At 39.9% G+C, this 23,877-nt stretch overlaps 1 protein-coding gene and 1 long non-coding RNA gene across 4 annotated transcripts in view; one reads left to right on the top strand and one right to left on the bottom strand.

Annotated features, from left to right (window-relative positions):
• Positions 1–23,877, bottom strand: part of LOC146670845 (uncharacterized) — a 372,233-nt gene that overhangs the window by 197,093 nt on the left and 151,263 nt on the right. The gene's annotated exons all lie outside the window — the stretch shown is intronic.
• LOC146670849 (serine/threonine-protein kinase BRSK1-like) overlaps positions 1–23,877 on the top strand; it is a 37,161-nt gene that overhangs the window by 1,449 nt on the left and 11,835 nt on the right. Inside the window, exons 2-17 of one of the 3 annotated variants that reach the window (XM_085402947.1) lie at positions 339–433; positions 3,770–3,855; positions 4,063–4,203; positions 5,773–5,889; positions 6,270–6,303; positions 6,382–6,450; positions 7,612–7,758; positions 12,430–12,461; positions 13,131–13,295; positions 15,299–15,396; positions 15,557–15,707; positions 15,834–15,894; positions 17,524–17,794; positions 18,041–18,089; positions 20,428–20,551; positions 20,676–20,777. In XM_085402947.1, the coding sequence (XP_085259073.1) occupies positions 339–433; positions 3,770–3,855; positions 4,063–4,203; positions 5,773–5,889; positions 6,270–6,303; positions 6,382–6,450; positions 7,612–7,758; positions 12,430–12,461; positions 13,131–13,295; positions 15,299–15,396; positions 15,557–15,707; positions 15,834–15,894; positions 17,524–17,794; positions 18,041–18,089; positions 20,428–20,551; positions 20,676–20,777 (1,742 nt within the window). Of the gene's footprint in view, positions 1–338; positions 434–3,769; positions 3,856–4,062; positions 4,204–5,772; positions 5,890–6,269; positions 6,304–6,381; positions 6,451–7,611; positions 7,759–12,429; positions 12,462–13,130; positions 13,296–15,298; positions 15,397–15,556; positions 15,708–15,833; positions 15,895–17,187; positions 17,795–18,040; positions 18,090–20,427; positions 20,552–20,675; positions 20,778–23,877 lie in introns of all 3 variants that reach the window. The other 2 variants (XM_085402946.1, XM_085402948.1) reach the window with 2 other exon arrangements.

The following is a 23,877-nucleotide window of genomic DNA, read 5'->3' as shown; positions in this document are numbered from 1 at the left end:
AAGGTGCGCCGGGGTGTAACACCCCACTGCAAAGCTACTTTAACATTTCTGTAATATCGAAGCTCATGGTTTAATCCGTATTTATTCTGTACACTAAGTCTTCTCATCTCCTGTAGTTTTATCCCTCCACGGCCTTCTTAAAGGGCCTCCCAAAGGCTAAACATTTTTGAGGAGGTTTCTGAGAATGGAGATAACTCTAAATCAGTTTTTTGAAGCTGAGTTGGAAGAATAAAGCTTTTTGAATTAATCATGACGTCCCTTCCTTCCTGTTATTCACACCGCATCATGATCTGCGATATTCAGATGCTCTCTTCTCCTCCCTCTGTCTTGCTTCTCAGGACTTGTGAAGTTGGGTGTCCACTGTATAACAGGGCAGAAGGTGGCCATAAAGATCGTCAACAGAGAGAAGCTCTCTGAATCGGTTCTAATGAAGGTACAGCACTCCAAATTCACCTCATCTACTTATCCAGCTGTCTTTCTAGCTGTGCCGTGCACTGTGGCTGTCATTATGGTGGCTGCCAAGCTCAAATCATGTTAAGCTTGCACTCTGCAGAAATAGCAGCAGAAAATGAGTCTTTATTTTTGTCAAGAAAAGCCCGGCAGTGTGTTGGAACTTGGAGCTGCCGAGTGTGTGTGGGCACTGCTTCTGTATACCAAACAATAGGGATGATTTCATTCTGCTAATTAAGCCCTCTGATGAAAGCAACTGCAGCAGAAATACACTGGACTGAACTGAAATCTAAATAGCTTGTTCATGTTGGCGTTTTTAATGTGGTTGATTGCTTGGAGCTTTACAGGGTATGTCTTTTTTAGAACTGGCAGGTTGCACAAGGCACACTTTAGGCGCTAGACGTGCAGCACGGTGCTAGCATATGTTTTAAGATGTGCAAAAATGTCAGCATCCTAAAAACACCGGATAGCTCAAGATTTCATGGTGAGGCAGATATATATCACACATCTGGTATGTTTGGCTTAAACATCACGAACCTGCTCCTGTCCCATTTCCATGTGTGTGTTTATTTTATCAGAACAATACAAAATAATGTTTTCTTTCTATAGTCTGATAACTGTGTTGGGAAAAAAGCAGCATTCACCAATAGCACGTGACAAATGCCCTGAATCACTCAAGCTTAAAAAGGCACAAAATTCAAGGGATGAACCAGTGCTGTGTCCACACATAACGGACAACTTAGCAAAGAGTTAGTGCTAGTGCTGCAAAAACACATAATTTGTACCAATTTCTTTAGCTGAATATGCAAAATGAAATGTCAAAGAACAGTTTGACAGACAAAAATAAATAAATTTTTGCACCAACAAAGTGATTCCAAAACATGGCAAATCTTGTCATGTGTGGTGTGTCTTTAAAAACAAGTGGTGGACAAAAGAAATGACAGGCCTAAAAACTATCTGCAGTCAATGACCTGAAGAAGGAGAACCATCTCAAAAACGCAAAAGAAGTCTAGGTGGCTCTCTTTGAAACTTGAACAATATCTGAAAGTTGACCTCACTTGTATTGAAGCAGAGTGGAATCATGCTGACAGACAACAAAAGGCAGCCAGTTTCCAAAGAAGATTTTTTTGATGTCCTTCAAGAAGCCTTGAGGACTATTCCTGAAGACTAGTTTAAGAAATGACAAGAAAATGGCCTCAGAGAGTTCAGACTATGGTGAAGAATAAATGTGGTCATACTAAATGCTGACTTATATTTAGTATGACCAATATTTTTTTTACGTCATATACTGTATTGCTGTACATTTTTGAATGTTTCAATAAATTGCTGCTCATATTTCCCAATTTCCTACCAAAATATAAAGATATCACTGTGTGGCTACAGACTTTTTCATATATGTTTAGTTTTATGCTGTCTTAAAATATATTTCTTGCGTCACAGTCCTGTTGTATTCAATTAAACCAAGCAGTTTTTCATAGATGTGTTTTACATAGACAACAAGTAGTCCTTAAATGGCCTCACAAAGGTCTTTGTTTAAACTTTTAGGGCATTTCAGACTATATTTTTCAGCTGTAAAGTTTATTTAAAAGACAGTAGACATGACATGAATTTACTGTCCAGCAATCAATCTTCCAGTGTGGAAGGAAAATCAATGCTGCGCCTAGTTCTCTGCCACGTGTTCTGCTCTATAATAGGTCATGCTGTGGACAGCTACTAGAGCTGAATGAATGAATAAATATTTAAAAGGAACACTTAAAATTACATTTCTTTTAAAAAATAGGCATCCATATTTTCATGTATTGTAATAAAACATAAGCAATAAGCATAAAAAGTTTAGCAATAGCTAATATGAGGGCTGTCTGCCCCTGTCTAAGGAAGTACAAGTACTGAATTTAGTCAGATAAATCTTGAGAATGGCCTTTAGACAGAAAAACTAGCTTTTTTCTTTGGTTTCATCATATTTGACTGATCAAAGATTAATAAAAAAAAGTGTGACTATATAAGTTTTACAGAAAACTGCTCCTGGAATCAACTGACACGGCCTGGTCTCAAGGCAAAATGTGAAACAGTCACCGAAAAGAAGTATTTTGGTTCATTTAAACACAGGTAATGTGCTACAATAGGAAGTAGATTTTATGCCTTAAGCTGTGCTCTTTGGACTCTTCAAAAGGGATACGTCACCTTGACAGAGCTTTGAAAAAGTGGCAGCCATATTTGAATCCAAACCGTGTTTTAGTTCATAAACCTAGAAAGTTATTTTGGTTTTCAGATGCTAACCAAACATCATTAACATCAATTATTAATTCTGTGTGGAATTTGAACTATGGTCTCTGAGAGACAAAATGACTCAACCATAGTAGCCCTGCTAGCTAAGAAGCTGCTTGCTAAAAAAGGCTAAAATGTTAGCAGCAAAATTACGTAATTATGTATTTCTTTGGAGGTTTGTTAGCTATGAGTTGTAAATGTTATTCATCCATAAAGCAGGAGTAAAAAAAACCAAAACAAAACACAGGCTCTAAAAGGGGATGCACTAATAATTTGTCAGAATAGCTCTATAAGCTAATACGGGCCTTCGTGAACGATATCTGCATATTGTCAAAGTAAGATGATATTTACTGCAGCGGTACACGTTTATGTACGGTGACACATCAATTTTGCACTAGTTAAAATGTTCAGAGATGGTGTGGTGAAGAGCTAAAATACTTTTAAAAGGTTTGGTTATTTTTCTATAATTAAAAGTTAAAAGACAAACAAACAAAACAAAAGAGAAGCGGCTGTGCCAAACTGTTATTTTTAACTTGGATAGTGGCCCAGAAATTCACAGTCACACTCTGTACATGCCAAGTCTTTATCTTCATGAAAGTTTAGATAAGACACAGGCTTTAAACTAGCATTTTGATTAGTAACTAGCATAATGGAGCTAGCTTACTACGGCTTTGACCTGCTTACTAGCTTGCGCAAAGTAAATAATGGTATTAGAACAGGGCACATTTGATTCATGATTTCTTAACAATTTCAATTTCAGAACTTTTTGTTCTAAATTATAATTTGTGTATTGCATCTCTACTTTGTTACTATTTCTGATTATTCTGCACTAAATGTAGCACACTATTGAAAAGAAGTTGAAAAACAAGTCTGCCTATTCTGAATTTTTACCCAACTTTTTTTATATGCTTGTGTCCTCCCTCTTGCTGTCTTACATCATATTTCCCTTCCTCTTCTGTCTGACATTTCCATTTCTATCATTTCTAACTTGCTCTTTTCTCTCTCCCTCTCTCTTAACCTTTCTCTACACCTCTCCCTCCCTCCGTCTGTGCAGGTGGAGAGAGAAATAGCTATTCTTAAACTAATAGAGCACCCTCATGTTCTGAAGCTGCATGATGTCTATGAAAATAACAAATACCTGTGAGTACATCTCTGTGTCTTTCTCCTTTCTGCTGACATAAAATAATCTGCTTCTGGATCTCTGCTAGAGCAGAAACAACACTGAATTAAAAAGGGAAGAATGTTCTGTAAGACAAAAGCGAGATAAATAAGCACATGGCATAGAAGATATACTGCAGAGATAAACCTTTTGTTTTTTATGTTACTTATTTCTTGTCTGTGACCCAGGTACCTTGTGTTGGAGCATGTATCTGGCGGAGAGTTATTTGATTACCTGGTGAAGAAGGGTAGGCTCACCCCCAAAGAGGCCAGGAAGTTCTTCAGACAAATCATCTCTGCCCTGGACTTCTGCCATAGTCACTCCATATGGTCAGTGAGAAGCTACAGGAAACCTTTCTCATTTGTCGTTTGCCTGTTGATGACTTTTCTTTAATGGCTTTAAGAACTAAATCATTCTCAGTTTTTCTGATCCTTTACTTAGTTAAAGTAGCAGTATGACAATTTAAAGATCTACAAGTAAAAGCAGTGCTTACAAACTCCTACTCAAGGAACAGTATGAATATTATCAGATAAACTGCAAGCAAAAATACTGATTCTGCAGATATTTGCCGCCTGGGCCTTACGGGTTGTTATGAATAATAATTAGACCTGGGTTTGTTTTATCTATTTCATATTCAAGCAGCTGGTTTAGCCCACTGGCTCCCAAGATGGAATAAATGAGAGATAATTCATTATTCATTTAGCCACATTCTAGCTTCTCATCATCTTTTTATAATAGAATTTGGCGAATTAAAATAAATATTATTGAATATTCGTATTTAAATTTATTTCACTTATTTTTATTTAACAAAGAAAAAAGGTAGAGGATTAAAACTCTTTTAGATGAGTGTCCTAGCCAAGAAAGCACAAATGAGACTATGTTAGAAGTTTAAAGGGACCCTTTAAACAGTGGTAGGTGCTCATATTAGCCATTAAACCTTCAAAAACTCAGGTCAGCTAATGTATCTATAGTGCCTATGACTCAAAACACTAATAGTTTCAGATCATTTTTTCTACTCTTGTGTCTTCATGATTTCAGTAAGAGGGAACGATGCCTAATATGGTCATATCGGGCACCGCCCACTTCCTATTTTGTTGTTTGAGGGGCAGAAAAATTGTCTTAAAGAGAGGCTAGCTTTAAGGAAAGGATTATTTTAAATCATCAGTTGTGGAAAGCTACTCTAGTAGAGTTCTTCAATAAAAATGAGGATTTGGAAAAGAGCATAATCAGTCCACTTGAATGAGGAATTGTCTCTGGTGGAATTATTACCAAATGCAGATTGAGCCCCAAGGTTTTCCAAACCTATACGCTAGCTGTATGTGATTTTTTTTAGGCCCATCATATACTTCTAATGAAGAATTTTTGTTTGTTAATAAATTGCTGATTGTGGCTGTTAGATAACAGCGATTTTTCAAATTCCTCATTTCATATTTAGTGGTGACTCAAACAAAATTGCACTGTGGATACAAATTTTGGTGACTGTTAGTAATGTGTGGGTAACGTACACTGAACGTGACACATATGCAACTTGATTGGCTTACATGTTTCACTGCTGATTGGCTCTTTGGAGGCATAGTCATGACAATCACCATCTGTGTTTGAATTCTAACACAGGTTGATTTTTTTAGCATTATCTGAGTGCCATGTCACCTGCTTATATAATTGGTCTGATTGAAACCAGTTCCCTATTAGAAGAAGAGAAAGCCTTCTGGAAGAGAAAGCCTCCATGTGGTTACATGGAGGCTTTCTCTTCCAGAAGCCTAACCTTTAATAAACACTGTGCTATGAATGTTCACGTCAAACTAGTCAACCAAATATACAAATAAGTACCTTTCTTCTTTCTACTTACGGCTTGGAAAAAATACTTCAGTGCTTTCATTGAGTGTTTGTATGTTCAGTCACAGAGACCTTAAGCCAGAGAATCTTCTCCTGGATGAGAAGAACAACATCAGGATAGCAGACTTTGGCATGGCCTCGCTACAAGTTGGGGATAGTCTGCTGGAAACCAGCTGTGGGTGAGTATGGGCAAAGACCACAAAGAAGATTTTGTGGTTCAGTTGTCTTATCAGTTTTATTGTAATGAATAAAACAGATAGCATGTGTGCAGTATCTTAGTATTTTAATGAATTTAAGCAACCCATAAAACATCCATTGTGCTTTTTACATAATCAATGGCAGCATTCACCAAGAGCTCAAACGCTCAGCCCATTGGGAGGAGTGTGGATTTAAATGATAAAATTAGCAACAGATTGTAGGTTTTACCTGGATTCACCTTTTCAGTCCGTGGATTAAAAAGCAGGTGTTCTCAGTTTTTGTACTCTCAGATCACAACACAATCAACATCCATGAAAGCGTTTTTGATATCTTGGTGAATAAAATAATTCTTTCCTTTCAGATCTCCCCACTATGCTTGCCCAGAGGTCATAAGGGTGAGTTACCTACTTTAAATGAATGATGTCTTTTGTGTGTGTTTGCATGTGTAACATTAACCCACTGCGGTGTTTCAGGGTGAGAAGTACGATGGTCGTAGGGCGGACGTTTGGAGTTGTGGAGTCATTCTGTTTGCTCTCCTCGTGGTAAGAAGATTCTCTCAGCTTCTGGGGTTTTTATATCTCTTTCTTATAGTGTGTACTCTTTTCTTTTTTGTATGATTGTACGACTTATGTCTATTTAGAACATTTACTCTTTGAGCTCTCAGTTATTAGCTGTAACCACGTAACCCAAAACTGAACCTTGTGGTTGAGAGATGAACAAAAAGTGCTTTTTTGACGAAAAGAAAGAAAGAAAGCTGGGGACCATATGCTGTACGGTTATTAAAGAGGTCCAGGTGGAATCTGCCCTGAGGCCATATACTGCAGGTCTTCCCCCTGCTCTCCCTCCCAGCTTTTCCACAGTCCTTTCACAATAAATGCTAAACAATGGATAATATTTGATGTGGGTTAATAACAGTGATCTGATTTCCAAGATCTTGGCTGAGGTCTGCCATGTGCTTTTACCCCTGAGGTCACCCTGGGTGATTTGTCCTAACTTTATATCTTGGAGAAAGGCCAAATGGATCATTCTGGAAAAAATCTGAATAGTTTTTGAAATGTGTTAGAGTTATTTATTTATTATTTTTCTTTGTTTCCTGATTGCCAAGACAAGAGAGAACTACTTAACACGAAGATTGCCCTGGGATGGATTTAGAGTTAGGGTTGGACTGGGTTCGTTACAGATGATGACTTAGAGCTTATCAGTTCGACACGGCAATCGAGGGTCCACTTGGGTCTGAGTGATGTCAATTGTCACATCATAAATGCAAGGTGCCATGCACATGTCTAAGTGCTTTCCAGTTTTTTGGGACTTGTCTGCAAGACACTATACCACATTGCACAAACTAATCCTCCTTAAGGTGGACTTGAAGCAGCCTTGGTTATCAGTGGTGTCCACAGCTTCACATGTTCATGTCCTTAGTCCTCAGGATATCGTAAGGTGTAACGTGTGGAGCTGGTACTTACTCTGAATGTCACCAGCTATTATTAGATGAGATACATCTCAATTTGGATAGAAGAGTTGGACCAAAAAAGCAATTCTGATATCTGTACATAAAGACTTTAAATGGTTAGGGTTGACTGGGAAAACAATTTTGACACAAAGTTGCCAGCTGCAGACTGGTGAGCAGTTCTTCTTTTTGATTAAACCACCAGTACTTCTTAATCTCATCCTTTCTCTCTCCATCGTCTGCCGTCACTTTCCAGGGTGCCTTGCCTTTTGATCATGACAACCTGCGGCAGCTTCTAGAGAAAGTGAAAAGTGGAGTATTCCACATGCCACACTTTATACCTCCTGACTGCCAAGCTTTGCTCAAAGGAATGATAGAAGTCAACTCTGACAAGAGACTAACGGTAAGAAGGGAACATGTCACTATTACCAACATTAGCTGATGGTGATTTACCTAGATTTTCTGAGCCCATGTTTTAGTTTTCGTTGATTATATAATAATAATGCAGCAACGCACAAGATATGTAACTACAGTGACATTGAAGAGGTTATCCAACATCATGTTGGAAGCAAAGATGAAGAGCTCTCTCTGAATTCTTTTCGTTTTCCTGTTAAAATCTGTCGGAAGGAGAATAAAGGAGCTTCAACCCACAAGATTAGGCATGACTATACAAATCAAAAAGTGTACTCTAATTTGATTCATTTTGTCTACAACGAACACAACTAAACATTTTGTAATTATGGCTGACTTTAAGCTAACTTGTCAGGCTATGGATTGTTCCAGATAAAGACATTGTTGGACTTGCTCATCTGACCGACATTCATTAGCATATCTGCAAGCTAGCTTCCTACTAACAGTATTAACTGGGCTTTACTTCCTTAAGAATACCGCCTGCACAGATAGCAGGTTGGTCCTGCTTGTCGCAGTAGGAGGTCCTAGCCAGTGTTACCAGCTAAGAGTCAAAGCCATAAATTATTACCCATTCTGTGAGTTGTTTGCCTCATGACATTGAAATAAATTATATTTATTGAAATATGAACACATAGGCAGCATGGTGGTGTGGTGATTAGCATTGTTGCCTCACAGCAAAAGGTTCATGATTTGATTCCACCATCTGGCCGGGGCGTTTCTGTGTGGAGATTGCATGTTCTCGCTGTGTTTGTGTGGGTTCTCTATGGGTAATTTGGCTTCCACCCACAGTCCAAAGACATGCAGTTAGTGGGGTGAAGTTAATCGGTAATGCTAAATTGCCCATCAGTGCGATTGGTTGTCTGTCTCTATTTGTTAGCCCTCTGACAGACTAACACCATGTCCAAGGTGTACCTTGCCTCTCGGCCCATGGTAGCTAGCATAGGCTCCAGCGCAACTTAGCAAGGATAAGTGGAATGGATGGTTGGAAATATGTCTGCGAAGGTTCTCAGTCATCCAAGTCATCGTAGTCTAAGGAGCTTGGAAAGAAAAGCTTCTGGAGTTCTTGGAGTTGCTTGAAGCCGTTTCACCTCTTCACCCTCTTGGGGCGGGGGACACTCCCACAGGGCTTAAATCTGGGACTCTCCACCATTTGACCTTAGAACTGAAGAAGCTTCTCAGATGAGAGGTGAAACGTCTTCAAGCAACTCAAAGAAGTCCAGACGCTTTTCTTTGCAAGCTCCTTCATTGGTTGGAAATATGAACACGTGCAGTAGCCTAATAATTGGTAAAAATCAGTGTAATCTCAAAATGTACTTATCTATCAAAATGTACTTGGTAACTATCTTAACACTAAACTACAATTCTTTTTCTCCTACATGAGTTATGGAACAGTATTGTGTGTGTTACCAGTCTGTTCACGTTTCCCATTTTTAAAATTTCGAAAAATAAAGGTGGAGATGCTGTTTCACTGAACTGTGGAATGTAGTGTTAACTGAACTAGCTAAGTACCTGCAATTTGTATGATTTGTCAGTAACATTTCAGCCAGATAAACTGTAGCACCATTAAAATGAAAGGCCTGTTTTTGTCTTCCTCTATTTAAAATCAACATCATGCTGTTTCGAAAACTAATTTTAATGTTAGATCTGCTTCCATAATCCTTGTAAATTGCATCAAATGTAAAAGCCTTTCAGGTGTCGTAAAAGTAGCAAAGGAGGGTGGGGATTATCGGATTTTTTACAGCACGTGGCCTGGACATTTAAAAGGGTGGATGAGGGGAAAAGAAAAGACCCGGCCTCTGGGTTTGCTTCAAGATGTGACAGACATTAAACCTGACACGAGACCTTACAGAGGGAGGATGAAGGAGAGAAACGAGGAGGGTAGAAGGAGTGAGCAGAGGCATGGCCGTAAGGTTTTGCTAAAAGACAGAAGTAGAGTCAGCAATGACAGAACTACCACTATTTGTTGTTTCTATTCTTAGACACAAGTTTGTAGTTTTTAAATGAATCCAGGAACTCAAAACCTTTTCTAACTATAGGTCAGATTCTTGAAAAAGAAAAGACTGGTAGGGTGAGTAAGTGAACGAATAAAGAAATGAGTGAATGCTCTGGGCAGCTAGATGAAGTTCCATTGAACTCAGGTTATAAAATGAAGCTGAGATAAAGCAATCATGTGGAAATTAATTCATGCTTAACAGGCAGGTAGATGGGGACAACTGTGACAATGTGTGTCACAGAGGGCTGTAAAATAAGGACAGAGAGGAGGAAAAGTCTGGTTAGTTAGTCTACTACAGCAGATTTAATCAAAGCTGTGAGTTTGTCTGATGAGCTGTTGATTAATGGAGCCTGAAACCAGGTCAGACTGTCTCTCCCTCACTCTCTCTGTCTCTATCCGCTTCCTCGTTGCCTCCATGGAAACCACCCACTGCACAAGGAGACAGATTCCACACCAGTTTAGTAGTAGTTAAGAGCAAATAAAGCAACACATCTTTAGTGTTTCATCACATTTAATTTATAACAGGAGGCGGTTGGAAAGGCTCCTGTCTGCAGTCCTTTGTAAGCAAGTTCACCAATGCAAATCCCTAGCTGTGTGCAGATTCTTGCAAGTTTCCTCTCTGCAGATGTATAAATGCAGTGCTTACACAGTAGGCCCACTTTCTCCTTTTATACACTTGCAGAACTGCAGCTGCTTCATTATTCTAGCCCCAAGAGATGCTGCACAGGACCGATGGGATGGCTTCTACTTATATGCAGTCCTAATGCAGAGAATCTAATGTACGAGGGCATGTAGGACTGCTGCAGGGAAACTTTTTACCATGTTGTGAAAACTAGAATCTGTGGCCCTTTACTGGCTAAATGCTCCACCAGTTAGCTCATATAACTATAATGACCTTGCTGACATGTTGATATAATGAAGATAAAAATAGTTAGCATGTTTACCATCATGTTAGCCTGTCAAATCTGCAAATCTTAGCTAGCTAGAAAGAGTAGCTAACGCCTAATAAATAGAGCTGTGAAAAACAGAGTACATTAGCAGCGTGTGGAACCACCTTTGGTAGCAATAACCTCAAGTCAACTTCATCAATCACTCATCATCATCACTGTGGAGGAATTTTCTGTCCACTCTCCCTTACAATGTCGCTTCAGTGCAGTGAGGTTTGTGAGCAGTCATTTATGCATCTCAGTGAGGTTGTGGTCTGGACTATGGCTTTGTGGTTTATTCAGATATACCTTTGCAAACCAATGCTGTAGTGGCATGTTCTTTTTAAACAGTCCTGAGATGTAGCTCGTGGGTCCTTCTGGGCATTGCATGGTTTGACCTGGGTTTTATGTCCACTCCTGTAGAGATTGAAATATTTCCACTAATAAGATGGGCTTCACATTGTTTCATTACCTTCCCTGTAAGAAAAATGGCTTCTTTTAGATCACCGTTGTAACATGTCTTTAAAAAGTTAGGATGGGGCAACAAAAGGCGATAAAAGTAAGTGGTACTAAAAGAAACAGCTGGAGGAACATTTTGCAACTAATAAGGTTAACCGGCAACAGGTCAGTAATACAACTGCGTGTAAAAAGAACATCTTAGAAAGACTCAGAAGAAAACATGGGTAGGGGTTCACGAATCTGCAACAAACAGACACGATTCTGTCCTGTAAATCGCTGCATGGGCTCAGGAACAATTCCAGAAATCACTGTCTGTGAACACACGACGCCACACCCAAATGCAGGTTAATGCTACTGTCTTCTCTGGGCAAAGCTCATTTAAAATGGACTGAGGCAAAGTGGAAAACTTTTCTGTGGTCGGATTAACTGAAATTTGAAAGTCCTTTTGAAAAACATGGACCTGCATCTCCTGGACTAAAAAGGTGAGGGACCAAAGATGAGAGTTTCTGAACTGAGGGGGCATCAGTACACGTTTTAGAGCAACATATGCTTCCATCCAGACAATGTCTTTTTTTCACCAATGGAAAACATCGTGTAATTAAAAAATTAGGCTGCTGAGTGTTGAACAGCTCGAATGCAATAGCAAACAAGAAGCAGTGGTTTCTATTTTGTGAAAAAACTGTGAGTTTGTGAGATTTGCAAATCATTCTGTTCTGTTTTTATGTACATTTTATACAACTTCACAACTATTTTTGGACTTGTAGTTGTAAAATATGGGTTTGAGTCAGAAGTCTGGGTTCATTTTGAGATGTTTTTTGTTTTTTTTAATGAAGCAAATGGTCCGATATAACACGAAACTGGTCAAATGAGACAAATGACACACAGACGCTAAACATACTGCTTCTTAAAATAGCGCACGTATTTCAGCTGTGCTAACATAATTAGAATAATGGTATTTCTATTAACAATCATCATTTTAGCATGATAAGCTCACATCAGGTAACACAATATGACATTAGAACATGGGTGGAGTTACTGAAAATGTAAATCTACTAAAATTTTTATTCAAAATTATAGGTAATTTACGATTAATCACTCAATCATTATCATAAACGTGATCATCTTATGTTATATCAAACATAAACAGATGTGCTTTCCTTAAAAACGCTGACATTTTTCCCAGAACCCAGAGTTGAGATGTGATTATACATGTAAATAAGTCACAATAATTCTCTTTAATATGCTTTAATGTGCTTTAATATTGGCTTGTGTTTTTTCAATACAGCTTGAAGCAATACAGAAACACCCCTGGTACCTGTAAGTATATTTAACTTTTTATTTTGTTCTTTTGTCCGTCTGGCTTTTTTTTTGCATTTTACATTTTCCCCTCTCTATTCAATGCACCTCCACCCCTGCTGACTTTTTATACATACCAGCTTACTATGATCCTTCAAAGGAACTGTTTCAAAGGCAGCGTAAGAAATCTCTGCAGAATTTCCCCTTGTTAAATTTAACAAAGTCAAATAGCATTTTATGGAATCATAAGATGTCTTTCCTAATTCCAATTCTTAAATATAAAGCTTTTAAGTCATGCTGGTACTGAAATACCGTGTCTCATACATAAAGTACACCATCAGTGAGCGTTAACTACAAGTAGGTGAGTGAATCCTGTGATCTATTTTGGGATTTCTCTCTTCAGTCCTGCAGTCTTGGAGACCAAGAGTAGCTCCCGGCCTGGATTTTGGAAAGCAAAATTAAGCTTTTCAGTTATTCTCACATTTTTATTTTCTGTCAGGGTGTAAGTGAAACAATACTACCTCTACTATCTCTTTCAATAGTCATGCTTAAACCAGATCTATTTATACTTAAACATGAAAGCCTGTGGCTGATGTGGCGGTGTTCACTGCACCACATGCTAAACTTTCTTCAGAGAAAGCATTTTTAATTACACAGCCTAAATAGACTGACTTTTTGTTTTTGTGCCAGGGGCGGTCGGAACGAGCCCTGTCCAGAGCAGCCTCCCCCTCGCCGAGTGTGTATGAAGAGGATACTGTCCTTAACTGAGCTTGACCCTGATGTCCTGGAAAGCATGTACTCCCTAGGGTGCTTCAGAGATCGGGTTAAACTCACACAGGACCTTACAAGTGAGGAGTGAGTAAATACAACACAGAAATGTCCACTTTTACATCCGAGATATTGCCGAATCAACTCACAAATCAGATTTACGTCCATATGCCTGTTTCTCCGTTATTCCTCCTGATTCCTGAGTTTACAACATCACAGCCGCTGGCATCTCAGCTCTTACACAGGCGCTAAGTGCAGTTTTTAAATGTAAGTGTGCTTGTATACATACTGAGCAAGTAAAAACAGAAAACACGACTCTGTGTTGCTGATTTAATTTCTCTTTTTCTCATTATCTCTTTGTCTCATTGTGGCCAGCCAGTTACTTACATCATGAACTGCCTGACATGGCAGGAACAAGAGCAACAATGCAAACAATGCCTCTCGCATTTTCCTCTCTGTCCGTCCTCTCCGTCTGCAGAATTAACGTGGATGTTCACCCACCACACGAGGCTCCAAAATAAAATTGTATTTAGTCTCTTCATGGCAGTAATAAAAACAATACATACATAAAAGAGTCATTAAAAAAGTTATTAAAAAACTTTGTTCTTTGTGAAGTGAACTCAGCCTGAGGAAAGGAGCTGGATACTACTGTATAAAACCAATCACCCTCTGAATCAACTGAGATGTTTTTGGATGTATATTTAATAAATGTAACACATGTCAGATTTGACCTTATGACTTAAACAAGTTAGCCACATGAAATTTTCAGGGATAAAAAGCTCCTTTAAATTCTCTTAAAACCTGCAACAATTGCAACATCATGGGATATATGACAGTTTAATGTCTGTGATATAGAGTAACAGAAACAAGAATTGGTAGCCTGGACAGTTAATCTATTTCCTGAATATTCACTTAAGAAAATTCAAAAAGTACATTTTCAAATGTCCTTCGAAGGTCGCCGCTATGAGTGGAGTGGCTCTGCACATAGTGTGAATCATTTGTTCTTTATTTTAGCCATTTAAGCTCCCTTTCTGTTGCCAACTTTCTTCTGATTGGCTGCCCCTTGGAAGGGTTTGAATAGCAGGTGGGCAGGACGGCTTTGGTTACAGTTGGAGGAGAATTAAAGGTGACGTGATTTGAAAGAGTCCTTAATCTGATCTCTAAACTTTTTTTCTGATTTAGTATATTTCAGTTGCAAGTATTAATAATTTTAGGGGGAAAAGCCACAAAATAACAATAAGAGTAAAAGTGAAAAGGAGCAAAGTGCAATTATTTATATAGAGAAACCATCAGAAAATCCTCTTAGACGCATATATAATTATCCAGCTGTGCAGTCCTTAGCTTTATGAAACATGTCTGCAGTGCAAAATAATTCGTATTCTTATCCTTATTATATCCTGGCTCTTTTACTTGCCACAGCAGGAGGAGCAGTTTTTCATACTACAAGCATGCAGACAGGGTTAGCAACCACTGTAGCAGAGGCGCTAGCAGCTAGCTGATCCGTGTGGCAGCAACATGACTTCCAAAACTGTTTGTAATAACTTGTTAATTTGTTGCCTCACCTTCAAATAATTCACAAAGGCAGGTTTAGAGTTGACACTGAACTTTGTTGACATGAACAATGAATACTTACTTTCCCCAATCAGGAAGTGACCCAAAGCAAGCAAAAAAAGTTAGCTAGTAGTGTGTCTACTTTATTTAGACATTATGCATCAAAATGTACTTACTGTATGACCAAGTTACTCTAATACATGGTTTTTTTTTCACATATAGATATTAGATTTAGCAAAAGATGACCACTTTCTCTCAGTTATATAGTTTGCTACCTAGCCAGCTAGCTAGACATAGATACAGGTAGGTTAAAAAAGTCATTTCTTTTTAATGACCACTAGCACACAATCCTGCAAAAACACTTCAGGTCCTGTAGAACTTTAACTAGCAATCCATGAAAGCAAACAAAGACATCATCGCCTTGCACGTCTTTTTTAACATCTTTGTAAAGTCTTTATGATGACCAAAGACTGACCTTTTGGCTGTTACATTTTTCCCCCCAGCATTTAATTCCTGCTTTACTACGCTTGTTTCTGCAGGGAGAACCAGGAAAAGATGATCTACTACCTCCTGTTGGACAGGAAAGAGCGATACCCCAGCTGTGAGGACGAGGATCTGCCACCAAGGAATGACATAGGTGAGATCGTCCTGACCATAAAAAAATAAGATGTAAAGCTCTAAATGTATATGTTGACCTTCGTTCATGCTACTATTTATTCTTGAAAATGTCCAGAGATGTTTTTAATTATTTCTTGCATTTCCATTTCAATTAATTCACAAATATTTTTGTCTCGCAGACCCACCCAGGAAGCGTGTTGACTCCCCCATGCTGAATCGTTATGGCCGCAGTCGTCCAGAGAGGAAGAGTTTAGAGGTCCTCAGTGTCACAGAACAGGTTTCTCCCACCCCGCCTCGCAGGGCCCTGGACACTAATGCATACAGCCAGAGGTACTAACTGTTTAAAACTACAAGTGAGAACAAAGTGTTCAGCTTTGGAAGAGATTAGAGCTACAAACTGCCAGAATATTTTTTTGATGATTGAGCGCATGTGTTACTTTCTGCTGTCTTTGAAAGGTCTCGTTCAGTCAGTGGGGCCTCCACAGGTCTGTCCTCCAGTCCTCTTAGCAGTCCCAGGGTAAGAACTTCACCCTATATTGTTTCTGTGTGGATCTCGGTGGCTAGGTTTAGGCAATTTTTCTGTTTAGTTGTTTTAAATGTTTTAAACATAGTCCATATAACCAACCTATATCTATTCAGAATACATATGCTGTATTTTATATTATTTGACAACATGATTGTGTAAAAGTATAGGAGTGGCACAGACTGTTACAGTTCATTTGTAATGTGCACCCATGTGACAGAGTCTTTATACAGTTATTGTTTTTGTAAGGACACTAAGCTACAGCTCATCTTCATTACTCTCTCAGATTTGATACAGTGTAACTTGCTAACAGGTGCACAGTTTCTCAGTTTTATTGTATTAGCTACATATGCTAATGTAGCGCTCCGCAGATTTGCTGTTATTGTTTATGAGCACTACAACGAAGAGTTAACTTTTTAAACGATAAACCATTAGCATAAAGCTAGTAGAGCCAGAAAGTTAGCTTAGCTGGACACAAAGACTGTACATAATGAGCTGCTGGAAATATCAACTAGCAGACAAAGTGTGGATTCTTCCACAGCAGGAATGTTTCCATTTCCATATCTTTTGCTAAAAACTGAATTTCTAAAGTAACAGTAGTGTGAGGCTGTGTTTGGATTCAGATGGTTATTTAAAGACACACAAACACATACAAAAACATTATTCTTTGCCCAAAATACATTTAATAAAATGTAACTGCGATATACAAAATCACAGGTCCAATAATTAATCATTTAGGAATTTATCAACGGAATGTTTATTTAATGTATAATTTCATGGAAAACTTACATTTTGGTAGTTATTAGTATTATTAATATATCATTAAATATCATTCTCACGTGCTTTTCTGCAAGGTAGTGTGTTGTAGCGTGGTACCAGTAAAACACAAATAGTGTGTCTGTGTGTGTGTGTTGTCAGTTGCTTTAGTACATGCATCATCAGTTCACGTCTTGACAAAAACAAATTTCCTGTATTGTGACTTTTTCATATATATCACAAGCTGTCATCGCTTCTCATGCCTCGCCATCATATCGTTACATCCTGAGTCATATGCATTGCCATGTCATGCTGCCTCATGCAAAGATCTCTGTTCTCATGCTGACATGGGTAAAAAGTGTCTGACAGATACACATTTATGATAGAAGTAGAAGTAATTAATTCCATCGTTCGTTGTTGCATCTCGATGAGGTTCGCTGATAAATCATATCCATGAATCATATTTCATGACCATTTCTTCCTCTCACATCTGTCTGTACCTGTTTCCATCTCTCTCTGTCTACCAATCAGAGTCCGGTCTTCACTTTCAGCCAATCAGAAGTCACCTCCACCTCCGCTTCCTCCTCCAAAGACCCCAAACCAGGAAGTGCCACCACCCCTCGACCTACCCGCCCGGCGCCTGACCCAAAAACCCAGACCTTGCCCTCAAAAGGCCCCGCAGAACGGCCCCAGCTTCACACCATGAAGTCCCTCCCACTCCAGACACCACGCTCCCCTTCCCCTTCGCCCTCCCCTATACTCTCCCCCATTCCACGCTTCTTCAACTTCCCGTCACCATCTGTCTTCAAGTCCAAGAACATCCACTCGTCCTCTAACTCCTCTGCCACCCCTCCCCCTGTGTCGCAGGTCACACCGCAAGGCTCGCCGCTGCCCACCCCGCTGGGCACGCCTGTGCACCAACTCCAACACCCTTCCTCCACCACCCCTCCCTCCTCTTCCTCCTCGTCTTCTTCCTCCAGAGCGGACGGAGCTGCCTCGCTGTCGCTGACCCCGCCCTCCAGCCCGGGGGGCAGTGGTGGGATGGCTGCCTCGGGCTCTGCTCACTGGAGATCCAGGCTCAACTCATTCAAGAACAACCTTCTGGGCTCTCCGCGCTTCCACAGGCGCAAACTACAAGGTGAATAAGGAGTTTAAGACACACAATTAAAGAAAATAGTCTTTTAGCCAAGAGCAAATGAATCTTATGAAGAGATGAATCCAAGATAGAATCTATTGTTACTAAGAAAGTAGCACGTGTTCCAGCCTGATGCCTGGGGCAGTGTTAAGTAACATCTTATTTTCTAATAATATGTAATTACAGCAATTACATTTGAGCCTGTCATCAAGAATTACTGACCTTTTCTTTCCCTCTCTCTGACTCCAGTTCCTACATCAGAGGATATGTCCAGCTTAACGCCAGAATCCAGCCCAGAGTAAGTACACACATTCAATCAGTTTTCTTTCCTACAACTCAAAGGGGCGCACTGTGTTTTGCAAAATCCTCCTTCTTTCACTTACATGTCTAAAGACCCACAAAGTAAGAGAAAAGCCCATCCCCCATCACCGATCAGATCATCCTCTCACTTTGTTCCTTTCCTTCTATAGATCAGTGGGCTTGTCTCTGAATCAACAATTCAAGTTTGCAGTCATTTCTGATGTCGTAACCGAATGAGCAGCAATTTTTAGATGTTGATCTCTTACATTCAGAATGAATGGAGCCATTCCTGCTAGCTCTAAACTGTCACAGCCAAAAAACAAATATCAAACATTTGTTGGCTGCCAGGGTGAATACAACAATGTTTATTTATTTCTAAAGAACCGGTTTGTGTTAGCACGTAGCATCTAATGCTGCTACAGTCAACATCAGCACTGACTGTCCCCCACAGCACACAGATGTGTTGAAAGTGTAATGCTGAGGCACAGCCAACAGTTTTAAGACCGATTTGAAACCAATATGCAGGAACTGTGTATTGGTTGTTGGTTGCTCTGCTTTTTTCATCTTTTCTTTTGCCTTTTGTGCTTCAGTGCAAACTACACTTAGCTGGCTTTCACCTCTTTAGCGCTGTTTGCTTTTGTGCTACTATCTCTCTTCGCATTTACTGTGTTTTAATACAGCCAACTTTCCATTAAAGCTCTTCTCATGTATATAATTTTTCTGTTTCTGCTGTCAGACAACAGAACAGGTATGGCACGTTAACTCCTTGTTAATTAGCCGTCACTTGCAAGCCATTTTCCAAGATAAAAGTCACGATTTTACCAAAATCACCATAGACATTGGTTTAAGACACAAGTTAAAGCTGCTGTTTGCAGATAAACATTCAGAAACTGAGAGTTTGAAGCATCATGTTCACACCATGCTTCACACTGAAATAAGTCATTTAGAACAGGGCTAAAGGGCTAGTTTATTATAACACAGCAGAGAGTAAGTTTGCTCCAGTATCTTAAGTTTAAGATTCAAACACACACTCTGGGGAGGAGGTGGGCAGATCGAAAATATTAATAGCCTGAATATCAGCACTGGTATCAGTATTGGACCAATACTGGCGCGACAAGATCGATACTTTGTTTCTATCCTCTGTGTTCAGTATGTAGCCGACTGAATTCTTTTTTTGAAAATGAAAAACATTGTAACCTTTGTTGATTTTATTCGTAGCCTACAGCTGACCCAAAGTCGTTTAGAGAAAGACACATTGACATTCCAGGTCTCCAACAAAGCTTGTTTCAAACTTCATGAAAGGCTGAACAGGGTTTTTTTGTTGTCTGAACTTTTTTAATGTTCAAAGTAAAAATCACAGAGATTTAGTGGTGAAGATTTATCTCGTAAGTCATGACACACTGCCCTCCACTACATAAGCTGCACTTATTGGTTGAACATATCGCTGTTGGTATCGGCCTCGGTTTAGGCCATGTAAGTATTTGGTATTGGATCAATACCAGAATTTACAATATGGCACACCTCTACTGGGGGGATGTACGTTGGCCAAAAGCACTTCAAATTAAAAAACAAAACACCAACACATAGAAAAATGCTACAAAAGCACTCAAAACACAACAAACACTCGAGCGAGTGTTTTTTGGAGAGACGGTAACGTCATGGACCAGCTGCAGAAGTGACAAGCTTATGGCAAACAGCTGATAGCAAACATTTATCTACAGTATTAAATGAATCTCATCTTTTTGTCCCTCACGGCACTCTCTCAGAGGACTCCTTTACATGCTCTGGTTTCAGTCACGTTATTTCCTGTCCAAAAACACCAACATTTGCTGGTGTTTTCTTAAGCTGCAGTGCATTTGACCTCTCAGGCCACCGTAGAGATGCCTGACTTACATTATCATATTAGAAAGAGAGAACATGTGGAGCTTGTTATATGGTTTTAGACACTGTTAGACTTTGATTTGCAGTTCAGCCTAAAACACTCAGCAGCAACATATCTGAAAAAGAGTAAATGACAGTAAACAGTCATCTTTCACTAAATAACCAGGTAACTTTTTACCACTTTTACTGTGCTTCACCCAAAAGCCAAAAAACAACTCTGTTACTGTGGGCTGACACATCAAGGATGAAAATACATGTTGCTTAGCTCTCCACTGTGACGTGTGATATTACTGTGTTATCTACTGACTTGGTTGTAGTTGTGCTTTCTTGTCCATTTTTAGTGAATTTAACCTTTAATCTCTGTGCTGTGTCAGTGCTTATGGATGAGTGAGCCATTATTTTTCTATTTGTACTGTATAAAACGTGTGACTGAAACTAATCTGATTAATTTGCAGGCTGGTGAAGCGGTCCTGGTTTGGTAACTTCATCACGCTGGAGAAAGAGGAGCAGATCTTTGTCTTGATCAGAGACAAGCCGCTCAGCTCTATCAAGGCTGACATCGTCCAAGCTTTTCTCTCCGTGAGTGCAGACAAACTTAGATAAGCTTCGACATATTAGTACGATTCCCACGGCGGTGTTAAACGCACAAATTTGAGATTCGATCGTCATAACTTGGCATCACTTTTTTCTTTGTCTTCTGCAGATCCCATCCCTCTGCCACAGTGTGGTGTCTCAGAATAGTTTCCGGGCAGAATACAAGTCCTCTGGTGGTCCTTCTGTCTTCCAGAAACCTGTCAAATTCCAAGTATTACTCCGTTCTTATTACCTCCTCAGCTCTAACAGAAGTGTTTTGCATGTTGTCAGTCAGTCTTGTAAGGAATAAGCACTTTTGATGAACGCTTTGAAGTTCTAAAACCTTTTGGTGGAAATACTCCTTCCTTAAAAGAATTGAGGGTTATAAAAGTACTTAAAACCCCATTTGTGGATCTTTGTTTAACACTTTTTTCAAAAGAAGCTTTGAGGGATGTAAATGTACAGTGAGTGGTCTAGATGGTAGATGTAGGGGTTGTCCAAATTCATAGGCTGCATCCTTCTGAGGACCCGGCCTTCATGGTCTACGTGGACCGGGTCCTCCGAAGGCCGGGTAGGCCGTAAGTGAGCGGCTGTGAAATGGGTCTAGTCTTCAGTTTTGCGTCACCACTGTCTCGGTGGAGTTTAATAAACTCAGCCGTCTGCTCCTTGCTATCTAAAATATAAGAAACAGGACACTGGCGGAAATCCTCGACCATCTCACACTTCTGTTTAGTCAGTTTTCCGTTTGACATTTATTCAGCTGTGTGAAAACTATAACTTTAATCACAGCCAAACCGATTTACTCATGAACAAATAAAACACTGAAAAAAGCCAAACAATGACATTTTTAAGTTATCTAAGTGACTCATATATCCTGTTTACCCAGAGTTTACCCCCGTGGGGGGTTTGAAACGATGTGCCGGGAGTTCGCTTTACTCGCCCTGGCTAGCTATCAAGCTGGTGGGTAACAGACGTCTCCGAAACTGTCGGAGCATTATATGCAAATATGTGGTGTCTTGATAAACAGAGCAGATATTTGAAGTTTACACAGCTACATTCTTGCCTGAAAATATCTTAAAAGTTTATTTTGTGACCCAGAAAGAATAATAAGAGTAATATTAAAACTAAGTACAGTGGGGCAAAAAAGTATTTAGTCAGCCACCGATTGTGCAAGTTCCCCCACCTAAAATGATGACAGAGGTCAGTAATTTGCACCAGAGGTACACTTCAACTGTGAGAGACAGAATGTGAAAGAAAAATCCATGAATCCACATGGTAGGATTTGTAAAGAATTTATTGGTAAATCAGGGTGGAAAATAAGTATTTGGTCAATAACAAAAATACAACTCAATACTTTGTAACATAACCTTTGTTGGCAATAACAGAGGTCAAACGTTTACTATAGGTCTTTACCAGGTTTGCACACACAGTAGCTGGTATTTTGGCCCATTCCTCCATGCAGATCTTCTCGAGAGCAGTGATGTTTTGGGGCTGTCGCCGAGCAACACGGACTTTCAACTCCCGCCACAGATTTTCTATGGGGTTGAGGTCTGGAGACTGGCTAGGCCACTCCAGGACTTTCAAATGCTTCTTACGGAGCCACTCCTTTGTTGCCCGGGCGGTGTGTTTTGGATCATTGTCATGTTGGAAGACCCAGCCTCGTTTCATCTTCAAAGTTCTCACTGATGGAAGGAGGTTTTGGCTCAAAATCTCACGATACATGGCCCCATTCATTCTGTCCTTAACACGGATCAGTCGTCCTGTCCCCTTGGCAGAAAAACAGCCCCATAGCATGATGTTTCCACCCCCATGCTTCACAGTAGGTATGGTGTTCTTGGGATGCAACTCAGTATTCTTCTTCCTCCAAACACGATGAGTTGAGTTTATACCAAAAAGTTCTACTTTGGTTTCATCTGACCACATGACATTCTCCCAATCCTCTGCTGTATCATCCATGTGCTCTCTGGCAAACTTCAGACGGGCCTGGACATGCACTGGCTTCAGCAGCGGAACACGTCTGGCACTGCGGGATTTGATTCCCTGCCGTTGTAGTGTGTTACTGATGGTGACCTTTGTTACTTTGGTCCCAGCTCTCTGCAGGTCATTCACCAGGTCCCCCCGTGTGGTTCTGGGATCTTTGCTCACCGTTCTCATGATCATTCTGACCCCACGGGATGAGATCTTGCGTGGAGCCCCAGATCGAGGGAGATTATCAGTGGTCTTGTATGTCTTCCATTTTCTGATGATTGCTCCCACAGTTGGTTTTTTCACACCAAGCTGCTTGCCTATTGTAGATTCACTCTTCCCAGTCTGGTGCAGGTCTACAATACTTTTCCTGGTGTCCTTCGAAAGCTCTTTGGTCTTGGCCATGGCGGAGTTTGGAGTCTGACTGTTTGAGGCTGTGGACAGGTGTCTTTTATACAGATGATGAGTTCAAACTGGTGCCATTCATACAGGTAACGAGTGGGGGACAGAAAAGCTTCTTACAGAAGACGTTACAGGTCTGTGAGAGCCAGAGATTTTCCTTGTTTGAGGTGACCAAATACTTATTTTCCACCCTAATTTATGAATAAATTCTTTACAAATCCTACCATGTGGATTCATGGATTTTTTTTTCACATTCTGTCTCTCACAGTTGAAGTGTACCTCTGGTGCAAATTACTGACCTCTGTCATCATTTTAAGTGGGGGAACTTGCACAATCGGTGGCTGACTAAATACTTTTTTGCCCCACTGTAGCTGCCGCCATTGTTGGAAACTGGAATTGGCTGCGCTATGCATTCTGGGATAGGTTGGGCCACGAAGGATACACCGACCCATCCTTCAAAAATGGGGAAATGAAGGACGCATTTGGAGGAGTCTTCGAATTTGGACAGCCTTCGTCGCGTCACTGTGATGTAATCGGTCTACAAAAGCAGCCTGATGCTATGATTTTGGACACCCCTGTAAACTAAGTAGATGTAAAACTAAAATGTAAATGTGAACAAAGGACAAATATTTGGCTCTATGAATGAACCAAAACAGAGCAAAATTAACCTATTTTGAAGTGGAGGCCTTATGTGACAGACGAAGTAAGATGCGATGCCGACTTGTTAAAACGAGTGAAACTAGCTAGCTAGCCAATTTATAGAACGAAGGACCCAAATGCTGGAGTCAAGGCAGAGAAAATAACAAAAAGCAAGAAACAGATATCCAAAAAATTTTAAAAAAAGAAATAAAAAAATCGTCATTTACAGAGAATACACTAGGAGAGATACACAGATGCTTCATCAAAGGAAATAGGGTAGACGGGACTACAGGGAGTGCAGAATTATTAGGCAAGTTGTATTTTTG

Source organism: Rhamphochromis longiceps, linkage group LG4 (genome assembly GCF_057381845.1).
Source record: "Rhamphochromis longiceps isolate RC_006_pf linkage group LG4, R_longiceps_female_GT1.1, whole genome shotgun sequence".
NCBI classification, from domain to species: Eukaryota; Metazoa; Chordata; class Actinopteri; order Cichliformes; family Cichlidae; genus Rhamphochromis; species Rhamphochromis longiceps.
The sequence above is the reverse complement of the archived record's forward strand: the minus strand, read 5'-3'. Positions and strand labels throughout refer to the sequence as shown.